Source organism: Anneissia japonica, unplaced genomic scaffold (genome assembly GCF_011630105.1).
Source record: "Anneissia japonica isolate Jap-2015-1 unplaced genomic scaffold, ASM1163010v1 scaffold287834_len5846547_cov211, whole genome shotgun sequence".
Classification (NCBI taxonomy): Eukaryota; Metazoa; Echinodermata; class Crinoidea; order Comatulida; family Comatulidae; genus Anneissia; species Anneissia japonica.
In genome coordinates this window covers 3,987,186-3,997,483 of record NW_022704992.1, presented here as the reverse complement: position 1 = coordinate 3,997,483, position 10,298 = coordinate 3,987,186, and the positions used below count along the sequence as shown (strand labels likewise).

General features: G+C 32.5%; 1 protein-coding gene across 1 annotated transcript in view; it reads left to right on the top strand.

Annotated features, from left to right (window-relative positions):
- LOC117105071 (serum paraoxonase/arylesterase 1-like) overlaps window positions 1–9,379 on the top strand; it is a 10,562-nt gene extending 1,183 nt beyond the window's left edge. The window contains exons 2-9 of the mRNA XM_033246088.1: window positions 2,475–2,545; window positions 2,836–2,891; window positions 3,027–3,210; window positions 4,177–4,300; window positions 5,804–6,001; window positions 6,237–6,318; window positions 7,793–7,924; window positions 8,278–9,379. Coding sequence (XP_033101979.1) covers window positions 2,475–2,545; window positions 2,836–2,891; window positions 3,027–3,210; window positions 4,177–4,300; window positions 5,804–6,001; window positions 6,237–6,318; window positions 7,793–7,924; window positions 8,278–8,451 — 1,021 coding nt within the window. The 3' untranslated portion in view covers window positions 8,452–9,379. The remainder of the gene's footprint in view (window positions 1–2,474; window positions 2,546–2,835; window positions 2,892–3,026; window positions 3,211–4,176; window positions 4,301–5,803; window positions 6,002–6,236; window positions 6,319–7,792; window positions 7,925–8,277) is intronic.
- Window positions 9,380–10,298: the final 919 nt, after the last annotated feature.

Here is a 10,298-nt window from a genome sequence, read left to right as displayed (position 1 = left end):
TAGGGCCTAGGTAATTATGCAAAACCAAGGCCTAACTAAAAAATTAAAATTTTCATAGTATGTAACTCAAGTTAAAATAACACTTTTCATTACTCGTGCAGCTAATCAAATATTATATGTCATTTAAACGACCCATTGGTTAACATAGTAACATCAATGTATTTTTAAAAATTAGACAGCAACATTCTCTCAGAAGTTGTTTTGTAGACGTTTATCTGTTGATGACCTTTTGACCTCCTGAATTCTGCAATGAGATTTTCGGGTCGATTCAGCCGAGACGGCCCGAGTGGAGTTTCATGTAAATGTTTCGTACGGAAAAAAAAAAATCGCATCCCGTTGAGTACAAAACTCAACGATAAATTCCGAGCGTTAACTTCGTTGAGCAGTTTCCGTTGAGCAGAGCACGAAAGTCCCAATCGAATACGGCCGATGATTTCCGATGAATTCTGGAATTTCCCGTTATACTGGCTCTCTATGACAGATTGTATGGAATAGTTTCATGTGAAGACGTCTGAGACGTAACATCGGGAACATTGTATACAGTAACAATGATTCCTAAATGCCACTGTGAATAGAAAAAAGCTTATAATACCCAATAACACTCTTGCCAAATAAACAGTATACAGCTTCTAATCTTGTGTGATGTCTTTTTATATGTTGAACAAAACTAGACGGGAAATGTCAACAAGTCTGTAGAATGGCGGCCATTTTGAAAAATAAAAAATAAAAAAGGCCTCTTCCTCAATTTAAAAAAAAAGCCGAAACATGTTTTTTTTTTTACTTGGCCTTATGGCAGTACAAAAATGTCTCTCAATAGGCCTTTTCCACGAATCGGTAGACTTGTGATGACAAACATTGCGAATCAGCGGTGCGAACAGAAATAAGATAAGCTTTTGGGCTGATTTTCTGACATCATGTTATTTTAAAAATCATAACTCCATAACGGGGCGTCATTTTCCAGCAAAATGTTCTTATTAAAAGACTAGTCTACAACACTATATGATTGAAAAAAAAATTGAAAAATGTTTTTGACCTCTGCCACTGAATATAAATATAACAAGGTAATATTGAATAAGTACAAATAGAAAACTTGAAATTTACAAAAAGGAGAAGAGAAAATGAACAAACAATGGATGGTCCGGCCCTAAATATCTAACTGGGAATACAGAATGCAGAAATGGAACTTATGTAAAACGAATGAAAAACAAGTTAAGATAATAATATATGGGCAGCCATGACTGGCGTTTGATGAATGGATATCGCTTCGAGGGAAAATATTTGTCTATTGACCCATGGCTGCCCATAATGGATTAGAAAATTAGCACAATCTTGTATGTGTATCAGTTCAAAGTTTGTTTGTAAAGTGTTCTAGCTCCCTTGGAATGGTCCTTGATATCACCTCCATCCTTCATGATATCACCTCCATCAGTACATGGTAAAGCCAGGCTCTGGGCGTAACCACCGTTTTTTCACCCTTTTATTCCAGTTTTCAAATATTCAAAAATATCTGTCTCATTTACCGCTCCGGAGTTTTTCATCAAATAAATGCTTTTTGAGTCTTTGAAAAATCAGTTGTACAACATATCAAAAATTTGTTTTCCTCTGGAGTCTGGCTTTAGGCCCAATGATAAAAAAAATATTAGTTTATCACCCTCTCGTGTGCATGCCTTCTATGCTACTGATAAAAAGATATTTTTGAAAAAAAAAAAAAAAAAAAAAATTTTTATTAAATAGTTAGTAGATATTGTTTGTATTATCTTTATATGTTTTACTTTGAATATCAATGCACAGGAAACATCCGAGGGGGGTCATATTTTGCTTCAGCAAAAAAGAAAAAAAAAAAACCTTCCTCCCTCATCACTTTTCCAGTCCCAGATAGGCTGATAAACTAATAATATTTTTATAGGGCCTTAATAACAAATGCAACACATTTATTTCCTAAGATTTTAAAGTGAAGGATTTTTTTTTTAGGCTTAAAAAAAAATTAATTGTTTGTTTGCCCTTCTCTTTTTAAAAATGATAAATTGGGGCAGAGGGAAAAAGTTTTTTTTTTTGTTTTTTTTTTAAGATACTCATCAGATGGAATAAAATAACCCACGGAGGCCTAGAATGACAGTATCTTACATCAGACAACAACTTTAGACTAAATTGTAGGGCATCTGGCAATTTCACTCACAGTTTTTTTGTTTTTCCGCCCCTATTTTTATTTCAGTGAGTTAGGGGCGGGTGGTGGAGGGCAAACAAACCATTATTTTTGGCCTTACACATATAATCTCGGGAGAGATACTATGCAGGAGGCAATGGGTCTACTATAGAAATGATCCATTACTATGACTCCGCCCATTCCACAGACGGCCTGCTCAAGAGCAAGAATAGTGGCCTGATAATGACCCTAGAATAAATGCTTTTGAATAATGATCACTTCAACACAATGTTTTTTGTAATAAGTTTATTAGCTCAACATTTTTTTCTAGACATAGTTTGCGAGGTTTCAAAACTGTCTACAATCATAAACCAGGTGCATGCAAAGTGGTTCCAGGCATTGGTTAGTAGCAACAAGGTAGGCCTTGCCTACTTCATACTTTATGATCTAACTGTTTTAAAAATTCTCTTGTTTTTTTTTAATCAGAAAAATGTGTCCTCTTTTGGCACTTTTTCACAAAGATTGGTGGCCTCATAAACTCCCGACACACACACACACACACACACACACACAGATTCATATCAAGACATGGCCAAGAGGGGAAAAAGACATGTTTTTTTTCATTTGGTCTTTGACCTCAATTTCCACTTCTTATTTCTGTTTTTCAATGATAACTTATCTTAAAATTTCAGTTAATGGCTCAGAAGATATTGTTGTCCTTCCAAATGGATTAGCTTTCATCAGTTCGGTAAGACTAGAGACGTTCCAAGAGGCTAAAAAAAAAATTATTATATTTAATAGATAATGGTTGTTACTTGTTATAGTATTATGATAAAATGGATTAACCTCTAATTTATTAATACTAAACTTGTTCAACATTTAGGGTATAGATTTATTTCACGTCTTTCCGAATGCTGATCCCAGAATTCAATATTTTCAAGGAAGAATATTCCAGTTTGATTTCAACAAACCAGAAGAAAAGGTTAAAGTTCTACCAATAGAGGGCGATTTTGACGTCAAAACCCTAAGGACGCATGGTATTGATATCTGGCAAGATAAAGAAACAGGTATGCTAAGTTATGTTAAGACAAATATATAGTACCTACCAGTTGGTCCTGTGCTGATTTCATCAATAGCAATTGAAAGAATATATATGCATTAAATTCTATTTTGTATTATACTCAAACTTTATTCAAAAATTGCATTACTGTATACAGAATCCTGCTCTTTTGCAGTCTTGTTACTGGCATATGTTGTATCCATCTCCCTGTTGTATATCTAACAAAAACATAAAGTTAACCAACACACTTACCTGTTGGGATTTCTTTCAGTAGGTCTTCATACTTTTTTAAACAGAGTTATTATTTAAATCAATCTGTAATTGACATAACAAATTACTTTGTGGTCTTCCAACTCGACTTTCGTAAAATTTTAAACAACCTACAGCAAATAACACTAACAGCAGTATTGTTTTCATTTGACCTAGTATTATGACAAATCATCTTCTAGCGTAACTTTGCAGTTCATACAGACAGTTGAGTTGTATCAGTGATTTTGTATAAGTTTAAATTGCTGATTTTTTTTGGTCAAAATATTTTCATTATAATTAATATGTAAACATTTTCTATGAAAATCAATTTTATTCCACCATTTAACAGGTAAACAGGTGTCTGAGTTTTAACTGACACAACATGGGCATCATAGCTCAGTTAGTTTACATTGTAAAAATAAGTTCTTATTGCTCCACATTTTTTAATAATTACTAAACGCAACTGTAGGGAAGACATTCAATGGTTAAACATCATAAATACTATCCAATATTCGTCCCAAAACTTTTATGATTACGCCATTCTTCAGATCTAGGAAATTTATATCAACATAAAACATGATTATATTCAATTATTGTTAGAATCATGTGGAAATTCCATTGTCTAAAAGCATGAGTGGCTATGGGTAATATATTATCCAGATTATTTTTGTCCTGGTCATTCCAATCAATATCATCTGCATATTCATATTTTGTATTGCCTCAGGAAAAGTTAGATTGTTTGCTGTTAATCACTACTCAACTGAAGATACAATTGAAGTTTTTGATTTTGACCAAGAGAGGGCAGTGTTGGTACATCACAGAACCATACAACACAAGTTGATAATCAGGTAGTGGCACTATGATAACTGTACTTAATCTCATTCTATCTTTAAGATTGAGACAACATCAACATGGTGGTACTTTTCCATGCAATCAAATGTACTTGGGCCGGGGGATTCACTTGCATACCAACCTTACGGGGGTGTGCAACAGCCACTCCAAGACATGAGACACTTGCGATACCTACTGGTATTCTACTGAAAATTATTAGGGACTTAACTACCATTTGCCAAAATCCAGTATCGGTTGAACTACTATTACGGCCATGTAACCTAACAAATTAAACTTGTTCTGGTTCCCGATGGCGAATAAGACCGTAGTTATGTCCGTTCGCAATCTCTACTGTAGGTTTGGCACAGAGTTTTTAGCAAAAAACTTTGCTAAAATCGTGTGAAAAATTATACTGCTTTGATGATACGGGACGGGGCAGGAACTTTAACTACCAATTTTACCTGGTGTTTCCCACACTTGTCCTACCAAGTCCTCGCAAATCCTATACATGCTGAAACTCTTCCATAAATTTCCACACTTGTGCTACCAAGTCCTCAAAAATACCCCCGGGAAATGCGGCACCTACCCGTATAGAAATAATTAAGAGTGAGCCCCCGGGGTATTTGGTTGACAAGAAGAAAGTTTTAGCAGGAGTAAGCCCAAGAATATGTTTGAATTGGTTTATTGTGAAAAGACAATTTTTGGTCACCAGTTGACTGCTTTTCACATAATAATTTGAAGTTGTGATAATGGTCATCACCGATCTCAAGAACCCCGTTCCGCAACCTTTTTAGCCCACGACCCATATTATATATTAAGCACTCAGACGCGACCCATCGAAACCTGAAGCCAATATATCACGTCCGTCAATTTATACGCGAGAGGGATAGCGGGTATAAGAGAAACCACTCACTTGATTCTTTTGGCAGTAAATTAAAAAATACTATCACCCACAACATCAATTTAAGACGCCTAAAAATGACAACATTACTTTGAATTACTCATTTAACCAAACCACTAAGTTATCAAATTATTCAATAAGATCAAGATTTTCTTTGTTAAATTAATGATTTACAGACATTATTATAAATTCCTTAACTTGTTGCCAGATATTTATGGGTTAATGCGAAGACATAGACAAATTAAATTGAAAAATGTTTTCTTCGTTATAATTTTCAGCTGAAAGCCAAACATTGAACAAAACTAACACTTTGGAAGTTGTCATACCTGAAGTACAAATATTTTTATAGCATATTTTTAACATAAAACTATGATTAACGCACACATTACAAAAGTAAACTGACGCACTGTCACACCTTCATTGCACTTTCGTTTACTGTAATTTGATTTTGTTTGTCCTTATTTGTATTAAGTAAAGTTTTCAGGATCTGAAGAGATTATGCGAGCCATAAATATTTTTCCATGACCCAAACACTGGGTCACGCCCATAGGTTGTGGAACGGTGCTCTAGAACACAACAAAGCTTAAGGTCATGTTTAAATACAGTATTCTGTTTGCAGTGTAAATGACCTTGTGGCTACTGGGCCTGATAGCTTTTACTACACTAACGATGGATATTACCGCGGAGTTAAGCGTACACTTGAAGGACTGCTCCTCATGAAATGGGCCAGCATTGGTTACTATGACGGCAAGGAAGCCAAGATCATCAGAGAGAATGGTCACTTATTCAATGGAATCAACATGTCACCTGATGGAAAGTAAGATTACAATTTTTTTCATTCATTAAAATAAAATAATACTGAGGATTTTTAATACTATAAAGCTCTGTACAGACTCACATTTTATTTGACAAAAACAAGTGCCTAAATATGGTTGTGTGTCATGACTATGGGCATACAACAGTTTTTGGTCAAATAATATGTGATAGTCTGGACAAATGCAGTATTTTTGAAGGGTATTTCAACATGTTTTGTTCTGTCTCATTTCTTCTAGGATAGTGTATGTCAATGAGTTTAGTGCAGGGACGATGCATATACTGCAAAGAGAATCAAACAATTCACTCTCTCTGTTAGAGGTAAGCAGAGGGATCGAAATAGACAAAAGTACTTTGGGAGATTTTAAGATCTAGCAGAGGAAGGCAAGAATGTACTTATGTGTGCTGCATGGAGAAAAGTTTACTCACATTAAACTGTACACATAAAGAAAGTTTTGATAAGTTTTACTAAAGCATATTTTAGGCCCATAAAAAAAATTATTAGTTTGTCACCCTATCAAAAATAAAAACTGATGAGGGAGGGAGGTGTTTTTTTCCCCTAACCCCGCCCCCATTTTACCGGTGTTCTCAAGTAAATAAATGGTTAGGGACACATATATAAAAAGTCATAATAAGAATGGAATCAAATTTTATATTGAAAAACAAAAATCAGAATTTCCCCAAACGTGATGAGGGAGGGGGTGATAAACTAATAATTTTTTTTATGGGGCCTTATATCATCACTGTGTAAATACAAAACTGCACAAGTTTATTTTGGTGACTAAGATTATGAACTAGTTGACTTTGAATGTGGTAGGGGTAGTGAAGTACTACCTTTCCACTTGGTAGTTAGTAACCATAACAGCGTTGACAGTACTCTAGTTTATTTATTTATTTTTTATTCAAATTTATTAAATGAGGGTGACCCTAAGAGAAATATTGACTTAAATGTTCCCGCAACAAAAACAAAATTATCTATTTGAAAAATAAAACAGTTAATTATGTGCAGCATGAAGAAGAGGGTTCAATAAAAATTCAGTTTACAAGATAAACATAGGACATACAAAAATTCAATATTTCATATTTACAATTATTTCAAATTTGAAGTCAACATTTGAAAGCCAATTACAATTAAATATATAATTAGATAAATAAATTCTTATTTTTTTCGTAAATGTTACAATAAAACAAAAAATTCATAATAATAATAATAATAATAATAATAATAATAATAATAATAATAATAAATAAAATTTGTAGAATATTGAAATTATCTAGTCTAGTAGAGTTTCCTTTGGGCTACTATTTATGTTGATAGAGTTTTAGAATGCATAATTATTATTATTGCCTTAGCATTGTAATTTCTCTTTTAATTTAATTCCTTATTTTATTTTCTCTTTTTTTTTTGGTAGTGCCATTTTTTCATTTGACCTACTTTAGCTCTCTACTTTTTTTATAATTAAAACTTGAAAAAAAATATAAATAAGAAACTCGTAATAAATAATAATAATAATGAATGAATGAATAAATATATAAATAAATAAATAAAACATAATAAATAGATGATTTAAATATTTAATAAGTATAGTTCAATCGACTCATGTACAACAATTTTAATATAGTAGGGTGTCTATGCTGTATGTAATTGTATGCTATTGTTATTAGTTATTTTTCTTCCATTTGTTGTTTGTATAGGAACCTATAATTGGTCCTCCTTGGCTTCACCCTCCTGTATTTGAGGAAATAAATATATTATTATTATTACTTACATTAATGCCAGTATTTTCTCTTTTAGACTGTGACTTTCAACAGTATGTGCGATAATATTTTTGTGGATGAGGTTGGAGATATTTGGCAAGGCTGCCACCCGATTGGCTACAAGTTCTCTTTACATTCTCAAAACCTGTCACTACCTGCCCCATCTCAGGTAATCAAACTCATTATTATCATTTTCATTATTTTCTTTATGTAATTGCCAAGAATGGTGTTTTGCCCTACCTGACATGTTATCGTGCTGAATGCTCTGTACGTTCCAAAATAATACCAATTTTGCAAGTAATTCGGGTCAGAATCTAACTGACGACCTCCAGATCTCTTGACGCAAACACCTTTGGAATATATGATTGCTATTTTTATATGTAATGCAATTATTGTTATTTTTAGATGTTAGACGATGGTTTACTATTAACAAATACAATGTATTTGGATAAATATGTAAATGTTTGTACTGTATTTATGACCAATTTCATTATCATCAAGATATTTTCTATTTAATTTCAGGTGCTGCATGTCAAATTTGCTGATGAGAGTAGAAGACAGTACGAGATAAGTGAAGTATTCAGCAACGATGGAAGTCTTGTTTCGGGATCATCGGTGGCAGCATATTATAACGGTTCTATGCTGGTGGGAACCGTCATGGACAAAATGGCATATTGCCAAATTATAGCATATTAAGTTGAAGATTATCTAATATAAAACATTTGTGATTACTTTTACAGCTATAACTTTGAATAATATACTTTGCCTTTTTAGTTGAATTCCTTTTTTCTAGTGAAATTGAATGTATTTTGACCACATATATCTTTTTTCCACACTCTTAATTTTGCTCATATATATGATGACATCATTATCACATGTATTGGCAGTGAGCACAGAGCTATAGCATTTGATTGCAATTGCATTCACATTTTGGTTTATATTATTTTGCCAGTAGCTTTGTTATTCTAATTCTTCACTAGCAGTGCTTATTTATAATATAAAAAAGTATTATTTCCATACCAAAATTAGTTAAGTAATTTATATACCTTAATAACTTCAAAAAAAGTAATATTTGTACTAAAGTTATGGAGATTTTTTTTGTTGTATCAGATAGATAAGAGCAAAATTACATTTTGGCAGTACATCTGTCTATTCAAGGGAAGAGGATCTAAATAATAATCCTAAAATCCTGGATGTTCTCTACAAATATTAGATTTTTGTTTGTCTTGTGTATGACATTAAGTAATGTTTTAGTATGATGTACAGTACTCTATTTTTAAATTTGTATTTGCATTTTAAAATTATATGTTAGCATAATAAATAAATAGTAATAAATACTTGTAATCATTTTTGTTCTCAAATGATATTAATTACCTAAAAAGGAAGTACCTAAAAAACTACTGTAACTCATAGTTTCAGTTTTACTAGGCCAGCTGGATAAAATCCTATTTATATTGTTGCTTCATAATATAATGTGAATAGAACAGGTTATACAAGTACAGGTACTAGTGATTTGAATTTTTAAAATTCTGCATACTATAATATAGTTTTTTTACTGTAAGTGCCAATTTTGGGAATGGACTGAAATATATCTTGTTTTGAATAAATGATACTGAAGTTGCAATTTGCATTGTATGTTTCTGTGGTGTGTTAATTCTACCTACAGATTTGAATAGGTCAAGTCGTATTATTACAACCGGAAAATGGCAAGATAAAAAAAATCGTCCAATTTAAAAAAAACCATGGTGAGCTTTGTGTTTTTGCTAAAATTTGGCTACATTTCATCCAGTCATTTTTTCTGTTGATTCTTACAGTTTCGTAGCCAATGATCATGAAAATACCGATTATGTTAACCTTGTTGAACACCATTATATAGCATTGAATGTTGTGAATTATACCAGAATCAAGTCTATAATGAATACATTTGTATGCCACATAAAAGTAACTTTTATATGGCATTTGCAAACATGGACTCAGTATTTGTATGATCTGTAGTTGCCACAGAACACAATACACCTGGAAATGGGAGACATAAAATATTCATTAAAGACAAATTTGTTTAGACACCTGTATTAATACAAATCTGCTAACAGCTAAAATGTAAGCATACGTAAACAGCCAGAAATAGAACCAAAGAACTTTCGGACAAGTTTTTCCTCAGTGGTGAGTGAATATTTATAAATATATGCTTATATATATTTCAATTATGTTTCTATTCGAGCACTGTCTCTCATAAATCATCAAAGAAAGTTAAATAGTGTTCGAATAAATGACATAATAATACGTGTAGCATAGCTCTCAACAAAATGTAGTCCTATGATTAAAAGAATAAAGAAATTGTGTAATAAAATTCCTCCGACGGGCTCGAACCTGCGACCTCTCGCTGTCAAGGCGAGTGTCATAACCATTAGACCACAGAGGCTTCATGAATGAACAGATTCAAATACCGACAAATACATTTTATTACACAATAGGTACGGCTAGAAACAAATAATTGCATGTAATATAAATCAAGATAGCCGTTAACATATATAAATCATCAA